The 13,294-nt window shown below is 45.1% G+C and overlaps 1 protein-coding gene across 1 annotated transcript in view; it reads right to left on the reverse strand.

Moving 5' to 3' along the window:
- LOC137537604 (N-acetylgalactosamine-6-sulfatase-like) overlaps positions 1 to 13,213 on the reverse strand; it is a 57,077-nt gene extending 43,864 nt beyond the window's left edge. The window contains exons 1-3 of the mRNA XM_068259486.1: positions 13,075 to 13,213; positions 9,116 to 9,182; positions 4,639 to 4,766 (exon numbers count right to left, since the gene is read on the reverse strand). Of these exons, the coding sequence (XP_068115587.1) occupies positions 4,639 to 4,766; positions 9,116 to 9,182; positions 13,075 to 13,085 (206 nt within the window). The 5' untranslated portion in view covers positions 13,086 to 13,213. The remainder of the gene's footprint in view (positions 1 to 4,638; positions 4,767 to 9,115; positions 9,183 to 13,074) is intronic.
- Between the last annotated feature and the right edge of the window lie 81 nt (positions 13,214 to 13,294).

The raw sequence follows: 13,294 nt of genomic DNA on the forward strand, positions 1-13,294 counted from the left end.
CATCACTGACTGTGGGTACTTGACACTGGACTTCAGGCATTTTGGCATTTACCTCTCCCCAGTCTTCCTCCAGACTCGGGCACCTTGATTTCAGAATGTTTTAATATTGATGATTTTGGCATACAGCTCATGAAAACCCAAAATTCCTAACTCAAAAAATTTGCATATCATGAAAAGGTTCTCTAAACGAGCTATTAACCTAATCATCTGAATCAACTAATTAAATCTAAACACCTGCAAAAGATTCCTGAGGCTTTTAAAAACTCCCAGCCTGGTTCATTACTCAAAACCGCAATCATGGGTAAGACTGCCGACATGACTGCTGTCCAGAAGGCCATCATTGACACCCTCAAGCAAGGGGGTAAGACACAGATAGAATTTTCTGAATGAATAGGCTGTTCCCAGAGTGCTGTATCAAGTTACCTCAGTGGGAAGTCTGTGGGAAGGAAAAAGTGTGGCAGAAAACGCTGCACAACGAGAAGAGGTGACCGGACCCTGAGGAAGATTGTGGAGAAGGACCGATTCCAGACCTTGGGGGACCTGCGGAAGCAGTGGACTGAGTCTGGAGTAGAAACATCCAGAGCCACCGTGTACAGGCATGTACAGGAAATGGGCTACAGGTGCCACATTACCCAGGTCAAGCCACTTTTGAACCAGAAACAGCGGCAGAAGCGCCTGACCTGTACTTGACACTGGACTTCAGGAATTTTGGCATTTCCCTCTCCCCAGTCTTCCTCCAGACTCTGGCACCTTGATTTCCGAATGACATGCAAAAGTTGCTTTCATCGGAAAAAAGTACTTTGGACCACTGAGCAACAGTCCAGTGCTGCTTCTCTGTAGCCCAGGTCAGGCGCTTCTGCCGCTGTTTCTGGTTCAAAAGTGGCTTGACCTGGGGAATGCGGCACCTGTAGCCCATTTCCTGCACACGCCTGTACACGGTGGCTCTGGATGTTTCTACTCCAGACTCAGTCCACTGCTTCCGCAGGTCCCCCAAGGTCTGGAATCGCTCCTTCTCCACAATCTTCCTCAGGGTCCGGTCACCTCTTCTCGTTGTGCAGCGTTTTCTGCCACACTTTTTCCTTCCCACAGACTTCCCACTGAGGTGCCTTGATACAGCACTCTGGGAACAGCCTATTCCTTCAGAAATGTCTTTCTGTGTCTTACCCTCTTGCTTGAGGGTGTCAATGATGGCCTTCTGGACAGCAGTCATGTCGGCAGTCTTACCCATGATTGCGGTTTTGAGTAATGAACCAGGCTGGGAGTTTTTAAAAGCCTCAGGAATCTTTTGCAGGTGTTTAGAGTTAATTAGTTGATTCAGATTAGGTTAATAGCTCGTTTAGAGAACCTTTTCATGATATGCTAATTTTTTGAGATAGGAATTTTGGGTTTTCATGAGCTGTATGCCAAAATCATCAATATTAAAACAATAAAAGGCTTGAACTACTTCAGTTGTGTGTAATGAATCTAAAATATATGCATGTCTAATGTTTATCAGGACATTACAGCAAATAATGAACTTTATCACAATATGCTAATTTTTTGAGAAGGACCTGTATATCAATCATCCCTCTATGTCTTTGGAAGCCTTCAGACTACGCATGCATTTCGCCAATTAAGCCTGGTGCACACGATTTTCAATGGCCAATTTTACCATTTCCATGTAATATGTAAAGCTTACCTAAACACGCTGTTCATAGTAACCAAAATCTGTTGGTCCTATATACACGGTGGTGGTAAAATTCAAAATCAAAATTGGATGTGTATTCCTGGTTTTAGAAGATGATAAATTACACATCTGGAGAACTAAAACTAATTCAGACTTTATAAATAGCAATGAACTGATATTTTCAACCCCCGCCAAGTGATTGAAGCCGCTCCGTTGTTTACCGATTGTCATCCCTCTGCCCCTCCCCTCCATAGCAACAGAACGCACCCCTAGCCTCAAGGCTACGAATGTGTCTGTACAACATCGTTCCACAAATTGTCACTCAAAGGATCGTTTTCCGATCCCTGATGGGTGACAATTATCGCGTATGTCTACCAAGCTTAAGATTTATATCTCATGCAATATTTCATTCGGTGTTTGATGGATCTTTTTTATTATACTGACATGTAAAACCTGGCACACACTTTCAATTATGATTGGCCAATCACTGACCAATTTTACTACCTCCATGTAGTATCAGGGTCAACGTCCGTCTCCTGGGCACTACCATCTCTAACGACCTGACCTGGAACAAAAACACAACCCTAACCCAGAGAAAAGCCCAGCAGAGGCTATTCTTCCTCCGTCAACTGAAGAAGTTCGGCATGGCCCAAGACCTGCTGATGAACTTTCACACTGCCACCATCGAGTCTGTCCTCTGCTCATCGTTCCTAGTCTAGTAGGCTGGCTCTTCCACCAGAGACAGATACAAGCTTCAGAGGATAATAGGATCGGCGGAAAGAGTTATCGGCAGGCTGCTCCCCTCACTTTATTGCCTCCACTACTCCCAGACTACGCTCCAGAGCACTAAGGATTGCCGGCGACCCCTCACACCCATGTCACCGCTTTGTTATCTGGCTCCTTTCAGGCCGTAGGTTTAGGGCCATGTACACCAAAACCTGGAGGCATAGTAACACCTTCTTCCCCACTGCCGTCTACCTCCTGAACTTGCTGGACTGAACTAACTAGCATAACTCCATGTCTAAACTGTACACCGTTTACTGGATTCCAATCCTACTTTTGCAATGCTGTTTTGTTGTTGACTTTTTGTATTTATATTTGCACTATTTGACTTGCACTCCTGTTTTCAGCTTTTTTTTTATACTTCCTTTGTCCACTGTGAGCGATTTTAATGTGCCAAACCCAATGCCGGGTGCCAGAGCCGGGACAAGGTTCTCCAGCACCCAAGGCTGAGACACCAAAGTGCGCCCCTCCATCCCTCCCAGCACAGCCGTCACACTCTGATTGCTATTAGACTAAGAGGTGCCACAGGGCCCACAACCTCCCCAACACCTTAATATCTAGTTATATGGCTTGCAGTCACTGCCATGTATCCCCTTTTCTTATTTCTTTCTGCTTCAAACACAATTAGGAATGACAGCTGAATGAATTCTGCGCCCCCTCCTACACTGCGCCCTGAGGCTGGAGCCTCTCCAGCCTATGCCTCGGCCCGGCCCTGCCGGGTGCGACCCAGTAGTGCTTGGCGAGTAAAAATCTTTCTGATTCTGAACAGATATAAAGGTTATTCTGATGTCCATTTCAGGAAATTCAAAAGACAAGTCAGACATCCGTACCCTGAATTACAGTATAAAGGTTCTCTGACATAGCTTATTGTTTCATAATCATATTCCATATCTGTGGATTCATAACGCTCTACTGAATGTACATATGAAATCCAATTATTGGTGTGACCTACGGGCACCGAGAGGCTGGCAAAGCAGGGATTCTTCCAAACTCTCTATCCCTGGAAGGGGGACTGCTCAGGGCCGGCCCGCTCATGAGGCGGGGTGAAACTTTTGCCTCAGGCGGAAAACTTCTGGGGGCGGCATCCGCCAGTCCGTGGGTGCGGGGGGGGGGGTGGCTGCCGAGCTGGAAGGGGTAGCGGGCAGGAAGGGGGTATTGGACATAGCGGTGGGGAGGGAGGGGGGGGGGGGGTCGGACCCCCCCGCTCCCTCGCCTGGGTCCCCCGAACTGCGCTCCCCTCCAGCTTTAAATAGCGTGTAAGCAGCCGTCCAGCCGACAGACAGTAAGAGGCACGGGCGGGGGGATCACTCACCTCTTCCTCGTTCCAACGTGGACTACACTGACGTCACTTCCTGCAACGCCGCCCACTGTATTGTACGTGGCCCGGCGTTGCTGGAAGTGACGTCAGTGGAGTGCACGTTGGAACGAGGAAGGTGAGTGATCCCCCGTCCGTGCCTCTTACTGTCGGCTGGACGGCTGCTTACTCGCTATTTAAAGCTGGAGGGGAGCGCAGTTCGGGGGACCCAGGCGAGGGTCCCCACCGCTAGGCCTGCTACCCCCGTCCTGCCCGCTACCCCTCCAGCTCGGCGGCCCTGGCCCTGGGACTGCTCCCTTATCTATTTGCAGCAAGGCTGGACTTTGCTTGTCACAGCCGTCCCATCGGATAAGCACCTACAGGGCCCATTTACACTAGGGCGATTAGTGGGTGTTTCTCACTAATCGCTGAAGCACTAGTGCATTTGTAACTATATGGCAGTGATCTCACTGCCACGATCGCAGGCATTTCGCAATTAGCGGCAAAACGTGTTGCCAGCAGCATCTTCCTGCGTTTCTGGAGCGTTCGCGATACAGTGCTTTTAAAGGCACTGATCGCGACTGTCAGGAATTGCGAGAGTGTACAGTGATACACGTTAATCGAGGTAAAATCACCCACGCAAAACGGTAGCGGTAAGCGCTACTGTTTTACCACTTCGAGTTTTATTGGGCCCCAAGAGACCGAACACAACAGATCTCTCTCTGTTGGTATCTCATCTGTTGTCGAAATACCATCCCGACAGGCCAGCAGTACACCGGCCACAGATCATCAGTTTGGATTATTCACTACTGGTTTTAGTTCTAAAAGGAAAGTTCTACCCCGATTGGTCGTTGTAGAGCAATACGGAGTCTGTTATGTGTGACGAGTAACTTACAGGCCTCGGCGGCTGCTCCCCAGGAAGGGTTTGGAGGCGTAGACAGGAGCATGTGTGGCGTCAATCGCCCAGTACAGGAAGAACGGCTGCTTGTCAGATGCATGTTTACTGATGAAGTCCAGAGCTTCCTGGCAGCAGAATAAAAAAATAAAAATAAATAAAAATAAAAAATAAAGTTAAAAATAAGGGAAACAGTCACACCAAACAGCTCATGACCACTGGGAGGTATAATTATACTTTCTGCCATCTTTCTTGTGTATGCCACTACCTACCTACAGCCCTTAAAGAGACTCTGAAGCCTCCTAAAAAACAGGTTTTTACTTTAAAGACCTGTTTAACATGAATGCCCTAGTTGAAACGCCGTATCCCCGTGGCTGAACGCTCAACTAACCATTTCAGCCCGTGGGGATTTTTCACCTTATGCATCTGAGCAACTTTCACCTCCCATTCATTCGCCAATAACTTCATCACTACTTATCACAATGAACTGATCTATATCTTGTTTTTTTTCCGCCACCAATTAGGCTTTCTTTGGGTGGTACATTTTGCTAAGAATTATTTTATTCTAAATGCATTTTCACAGGAAGATTTAAAAAAAAATGGAAAAAAATTCATTATTTCTCAGTTTTCAGCCATTATAGCTTTAAAATAATCCATGCTACCATAAATAAAACCTATGTATTTTATTTGCCCATTTGTCCCGGTTATTACACAATTTACATTATGTCCTTATCACAATGTATGAGGACGATATTTTATTTGGAAATAAAGGTGTATTGTTTCCGTTTTGCGCCCATCATTATTTACAAGCTTATAATTAAAAAAAAATATTTGTAATACACCCTCTTCACATGCATATTTAAAAAGTTAAGACCATTAACTATTTGTCTGTTTTTGTTTTTTAATTGTACTTTTTTCCCCCATTAAAAAATTTTATTTGGGTAATTTTTGGTGTGGGAGTTAAACAGTTAATTTTAAATGTAATAGTCTGGGTTTATTTTGTTAAAAAAAAATGTATGTAGATGTAGTACTGTTTTTGTTTTTTTTCATCCCGAGAGCGAGAACTCGCTTCCAGAAAGCACTAAGAGGATGGGAAACTTTTTTTTTTTTCAGAAAGACCGCAGCCTCTGATGAGAAGCCGTCGGTTTTTCTGCCGGGGACTTAGATCAATGAGGCCTCTTTCCCACCACGACGTTGCATTTTAGGGGACGTTATAGGTCACATAACGTGCCCCTAACGCAACGCCTGGTGGTGTTGGAGGAGGACGCCTTTTTAGTCCTATGCGCTGCGGAGACCATGTGATCGGAACACTCCGCATCACGGTGGTCCCGCCAGCCAATCAGCGGCTACTCCAGGAAGAAAACACTGCAGTGTAGTGAATATTAATTAGCCATGTGGCTAAGTACGAAAGCGGACTCTCCGCTGCTCCTCTCCGACACAAAAAAAACATTATTGAGCATGTGCACACAGTCTAACGCGGCTAATAACGTGTATAAAGTACTGCATGCTGTACTTTCACTTAACGTGCAGCGTTACACTGTAACGCAACGTGGGCACTGTGAACAGCACATTGATTTTTCATTACTGTGCGGTGGGCTGCGTTACAGGCTGCACTAACGTGTGCCTGTAACGTCCCACTGTGAAAGCAGCCTGAATGGGAACTATATTCCTATTCACTGATCTCTGGGCGAACGGGGGCGGCACGGGGGCATGCACGATCGCGCGCCGAAGTGCCGCAGCAGCAGCAGCACAGCAGCCGCCTGGACGCGAGGATCACGTCCAGGCGGCATAAATGGTTAATCACCCCAACCTCCCGGGGCAAAAAAAAAAAACACGACTTTCCAGCGCTGTAGCTCTGCCTCCAGTCCAAGCAATCAACGCTGATCGCCGCCTCTTCCCACCCCTCTCAGTAAAAGAGGGGTGGGGGAGAGGCGGCGATCCGCGGGGATTGACGCGAATAGAGGCAGAGCTACAGAACAAAGCTCTGCCTCTACATGGAAGGAGCCCCGCAATTTGCCCTGGGGAGTTTGGGGCGATTAATTGAGTGTTCAGCCGCGGGAATGCTGCGTTTCAGCTGGGGCAGTAATGTTAAAAAGGCCTTTAAAGTAAAAACATGTTTTTTGGGAGGCTTCAGACTCTAATGCTAGGTACACACCATACAATTTTCTGACAGATTTACCTGCCAGATCGATTATTTCCAACATGTCCAATCTGATTTTTGATGATTTTTCAATTGTTTTTAATCGTTTTTTTATCGTTTTGCAGTTGATTTTCATGGAACTGAATGAAAATCGATCTAAAAAATTATGTAAAAAACGATTGGAAAATTGAAAAATCCATCAAAATTCAGATCTGACATGTTGGACATAATCGATCTGGCAGGTAAATCTGACAGAAAATTGTATGCATTAGATGGCTGGATATTGTAATGGTTAAGGGCTCTGCCTCTGACACAGGAGACCAAAGTTTGAATCTCAGCTCTGCCTGTTCAGTAAACCAGCACCTATTCAGTAAGGAGACCTTGGGCAAGACTCTCTAACACTGCTACTGCCTATAGAGCACGCCCTAGTGGCTGCTGCTCTGGCCTAACACTGCTACTGCCTATAGAGCACCCCCTAGTGGCTGCAGCTCTGGTGCTTTGAGTCCACCAGGAGAAAAATGCTCTGTGTCTTGTCTTAAGTTGCCCATTAACAATACAATATTTTTATCAGATTGGATTTGCGGGATAGAAAGTAATCTGAAGTTTTGCAAACAATCAATTGATTGTTCACATAACCCGGACAATTAGCACACTTTCTTCAGATTCTATAACTGATTGGATCACAAAATCAAAACATTCCGATCGATGACATTTTCCATTCCAATCGATTGTAGGATCGTTTTATACCGATTTTCTCTACATACTGTGTGATTTTTTTTGTACAATTAGGATTGTAAAAATCTGACTGAAGGATCGCATCTGAGGACAATACAGTACTGAACCTTCAAAGAGCAACTTTACCGAAAAAAAGTACTAGGGGAACAAATAAATCAACGGAGTGCAAAGTGAGAAGATAAAAATAATAGACGATAGATCAAGAAATGATTGATATTGCCACGTAATTCGTTCATGCTGTTTGACCCGCCATGAGCCTGCGGGTAATCATCTTCACTGCTGGCAGACAAGGAAAAAAAACAGGCAGCACCAACTGCCACTAGTTATAAACATAATATACATCCAGTATATGTATAGAGGGAGATGTTGCTTGCTTAGCAGTTGCAAAATATGTTATTTCCCACAATGCAATGAGGTTCACAGACAGAAAACTCACAAGGTGGGGGGAAGGGGGTTGTTCAGGCAATATTAGCCCCTCTTGATGCACTATGCGTGAAAAGGAAAATATTTCTCATGGGAAAGGAGGTATCAGCTACTGATTGGGATGAACTCCAATCCTGGGTTAGAGTTCCTCTTTAAAACTTGCACAGCAGCCCCTCCCCTCTTATGTACAGCATGACCCTTTTTCCAGTTCACTCCCCACCTGCACAGCGCCGCCCTGCTGGTGAACTGGGGTCTCATCTCTTTCTTTTTCTCCCTGGAGTGGGGCGACTGGGTAACTCAAGTGTGGACGGGTTTAAGATCCACGTGACATACCACACTATCAGTGGCTCTCAGTCATTTGGTTTTTTTTGAGCTGGAAGGCCACCGGGTTAATCACTATGTGATCTAAAGCAGTCCAGAGGAAGGGGTTAATAGCAAGCATGTGGGCGGAGCTGTGCTTAGTATCATCATACTGCTCAGATTGCAGGAGGGCGGGGCAACTGACAGAATTGCCTGATTAAATCACAGCCTGCAGCTCTGAAAGTCTGTGCAGCAGGGCCTGGCTGGTGAAGGGGGTCCCGACACATATTCTAGAAGTGATCTATCAACTCCACAGACATGCATACAAGTGTGAATGGATCCAGGCTTTATAACGCTGCACAGTCCTTACTATTCATCCAGTAACATAATGAATAGAATTGCTTATTATTTTGCACTATTCATTTATAAATGATTTAGTCAGTGTTTACTCATTGTAAAATCTCTCCTCTCCCTGATTTACATTCTGACATTTATCACTTGGGGGCGGCATCTTTAGTCCTGTCAGACGCAGCTCTGCAGAATGTTTGTTTACTGAGAGTTCAAAAGCCAGTACAAAAACATAGCTGGTCTCCCAGATTGCTCGGGGGATGGGTCTGCATAATAAACAGCCTAGGAAAAGCCTCAGTGGGAGGGCGGGGCTACATATAAATATACAGCAATACATAGATATAGGAAGTTTTTCTGATGAAGGAATAAACCAGGAAAATTACCAATTAAAAGTGAGTTTCGTGAATAAATTTACTGCATCCTAGTACTACAGGGCCTCTTTACTGCATTCTAGTACTACAGGGCCTCTTTAAGTGAAAGGAATTAGCTTACTTTATCTATGCAGGTAGGTAACCAAACACACTCACATACCTGGAGGTAGAGCTGAGTTAAGTTCGATTCTCCGGTTTTAAGATCGATTTTTATGTCCTCGAAATATCTGCAAAGAGAAGGAGAGAACTTTCTGGATTTATCAGGGCTGTGAAGTCGGTACAAAACTCATCCGACTCCGACTCCTCAGTTAATGAAACCTCCGACTCAGACTCCAGGTACCCAAAATTACTCCGACTCCACAGCCCTGGTATTTATACTAACTGAGGAACTTTACTGAATAGAACTTGATGAAGTAAATGCTGTAATTTTTTTATAATATTCATTTATAGATGATTTAGTCAGTGTTGTAAAATGTTTCCTCTCCCTGAGTTAACATTTTGGCAGCCAAATAATGTAAAACTTTGACTGCAGGGACCAGTTTTCCCTGTGCCTTCCCCAGCCTGAAACAAACACTAGCCGAGAGTATTGTACCGGGAAATGAATCAAACACTTAGTCCAAAGGACAGGCCCTACAGGTACCAAACAACGCAAGCATATTACTTGCACATAAAAGAGATGTATTTCTCAAAGAGTGGGAGATACATATAGTAAGTCACTCCTCAGCAAGTTTTACAAAATGTAGTTAGGGACCTATACTTTATGTGGAGGTCTTTGCTCATCCCCCACACACCAGGTGTGGTGCAGCCATTTCACCAAAAATGTCACGTAAAAACTTGCTCAAACCGAACAGGGTGTAAATAGGTATGCTCCTACAGTGGCTATAATAGCCTGAGTTCAGAGCTACCCTTAAATATAATACATCCTGTGCAGTATATACAAAACTGGAAGAGTATACACAGAGGTGTAAAGTACTATTTACAAAGTGCTGTAATATGATACTCTGACATGTTTCACCCTATGGCTTTTTCAAAGAGTGCTATACATATATACAGTAATTTACAAAGTGCAACCCCCACCAACAGTAAATCCCCCAGCAAATAGCCCCAGTCAGAGCTGAATCGCCATATCAGGCGCTTGATTAAATACTGGAGTGTAAGGAGGGGACCGCCCCACAGGGTGTGTATCATATTTACATGCTTGTTCCAAGGTGTACTCAGACCTCATTGTCTCATAGGTGGATGGTTCAAAGCCATCCGCCCTGTATGCGTATATAGCGGCAGTTTGCAAATGTTGTGACTTACGTGTCACTACCGGTATATGCAGAACGTCACTTCCGGTATACTCCGGCATTGGTATGACAACCAAACGCCGGAATACTTACTACATACAGGCGTGTGTGGTTGCTATGGCAACTATGGCCATCTTGGCTCATTTAGAAAAGATTCTTTCCAACGCCGGAGTATACCGGAAGTGACGTCACGCAAATACCGGAAGTGACGTTACGCATATACCGATAGTGACGCGTAAGTCGCAACATTTGCAAACTGCCGCTATATACGCATACAGGACGGATGGCTTTGAACCATCCACCTATGAGACAATGAGGTCTGAGTACACCCTGGAACAAGCATGTAAATAGATTAGACCTGACAGGCATCTGAAAGAAATCTATCTGATGGTCGAATCTGCTGCAAATCTATAAGTGTATGGCCACTTTTAGTGACATGAGGCAAGGATTAGGGTGTAAGTGCCTGAGGTCAGTGATATGAAGCTGGGATTAGACTGTAAGCTCCTGAGGTCAGTGATCTGAGAAGGAGGGGCTGCCTCTCCCACATAAGGAATCTGTAGGCAACTTATTGAAAATCCAGCCCTGCCAATCGGGCATGCTCTTGGCAGCATTGATTTTCATCCGATTATAATAATCGAATCAGAAGGTCGATCGGCTGCCAGGAGGCCGCAATAGCAGCATAGGGGGCGATATACAGGCTGGGAACGCCAACAATCGCTCGCGTTCCCATGCCTGTCGGCCGGTGACGGCCAAACCGGAAGTGTTCGCCGGCAGGTGCAGAAGCATCGAAACGGAGCTGCGAGGGCACAGATCGGCTGCAGGGGGCTGAGGGAAGCCCCAGGTGAGTTCATCTCATTTTTTTCCCGTGGCTTTAGGTTCACTTTAAGCTGCGCAGATACTGTTCAGGCATTTTAGATATAAATGGATAAATTGTATCAGACAGCGGTCCCCGGGATTGCCTTACTGTGTGTTCTGGGTGCCCACAAGGGCGGCAGCGTGTCCAAACAGGTTAGTATTGCTAATGTTTGTTCTCTTATTACAGCTAGAAAGTTAACCCTACAATTTTAGAAAAATGTTGCTCCTCCCACTCTTACTATTTTGATTAAACAGGGGAACAATTTAATTTTTCAGCCTTAGTTCTTCTATCCTATAAGTTCCTATGCCTGTTCTAATGTGCTCTGGCTTACTGCAGCCTTTCCTAATTGCACTGTCTCTGTAATAAATCTTATCTCCTTTCCTCTGTCGTGTCTGTCTGGCTAAGGCTTGAATGTGTGGAATGTGCAGGGCTGCTTGTGATTGGATAGAAGCGATACACACCCTCTGCAGGCCACCTGCACACTCTGTATGACTCACACACTCTGTTTATGTGAGCCTATCACAAGCTGGTTAGTTTGTTTGTAAACACTGCCTAAAGGTGGCCACACACGATACAATAAAATGATCTGATTTTACGTTAATTCGATAAAAACGATCGGATCTCCCGAAAATATCAAAAGTTTTTTTTTCATTCGACTGCAAAATCAGATCGGATTTCCCGTTTTCTTCGATTTTTATCGATCTGGCATGCCAGATATTTTTCTTCAATCTTTCTAAAGCTTGTATGGTGTGTGTTAGATTGTCAATTTATTAATATACACACCCTAGCAATTTTGGCAGAGTTTCCAATAATTTTTATCATAATTGGGGAAAGATTAAACATACGTGTGTGGTACATTGGTCATATTTTTGAAATGTTACAATTAGTCAGAGAAATTGATTGCAATTCTTAAATTCACCAGATATTTAAAAAATTGTATTGTGTGTGGCCACCTTTAAACTGTGAATTACAAGCCAGGATTGCAGCAGGGAGTGGCAGAAACAGCACAGAGGGGCCCAGGAGAACATAAGGAATAGAATGGTATGCTTTTTAGTGTAAGAATATTAGAGTACAGATTCAACTTGAAAAGGTGATTTATGCACACAGGGTCCGCTAGTTAATTTGAGAAGATATTGGGAAGTTGGCTTGCAGCCCACGATTAAAGGGAACCTGAGCAGTGCAATAGAAAAAGAAATCTGGACTTACCAGGGGCTTCCTCCAGCAATTCCTCAACCCACCCTCCCTTCCCATAGCCCGTGAGGTCCCCTGGCATCCTATGGGTCCTTTTCGTGGTTCTGCTGGCGGCTCTGGCCCTGCTCATGTGCGGTTCAGTCTTTAGATGACACTGCAGCTAGTTTACTATCAGTACAGGCACAGAGCAACAGAATATAATGGAGTCCGCAGAAATCAGCACACATCAGTACAGGCACAGAGTAACAGCTTATACTGTACATACTGGGGGCAGCAGAGATCAGTGCACACTTCAGCTAGCTTACTATCAGTACAGGCACAGATTAAGATCTAATACTGAGCAAACTGGAGGTAGCAGAGATCAGCACACTCCACAGCTAGTTTACAATCAGTACAGGCACAGTATAACAGCGTATACTGTACATACTGGAGGTAGCAGAGATCAGCACATGCTGCAGCTAGTTTACTATTGGTACAGGCATAAGGTAAAAGCTTATACTACACATACTGAAGGTAGAAGTCAGCACACATTGCAACTAGTTTACTATCAAGCACACTTCCTGCACCTTACCTTATATGTAACAGCTGCTCACACATCTCCCAGCCTTCAGATGTGCAAACAAAGCTTGTGTGTGGAATGGTCTTTGTCCGGGGAAGTCACTCAAAGCGTTCATTTGCAGGAGAATTCCTTAGCTCTCTTACAGTGTAAGTAATTAATACTACCAGCAGCATAACTAATAACAATAATACAGTCTACCTTCCAGTCACATGCTGAGCACTCACCGGCCAATCATGTCCGAGTTACGGTACACGGGTATATTGGGCCGCTCCACGTTATCGTAGGGTCCGAAGTGACAGTTGGGCGATCCGAACCATTCATGGAAGCCGTGTTTAAGTGGGTGATATCGGGGTCTGTGTCCCAGGTGCCTGTATGAGGAGGAGCAGCATCTACAGGTCAGAATCACATCTCTTCTCACACCCCCAGAAACATCAGCCAATCCCG

The sequence above is a fragment of the Hyperolius riggenbachi genome, chromosome 11 (assembly GCF_040937935.1).
Source record: "Hyperolius riggenbachi isolate aHypRig1 chromosome 11, aHypRig1.pri, whole genome shotgun sequence".
Taxonomy (NCBI): domain Eukaryota; kingdom Metazoa; phylum Chordata; class Amphibia; order Anura; family Hyperoliidae; genus Hyperolius; species Hyperolius riggenbachi.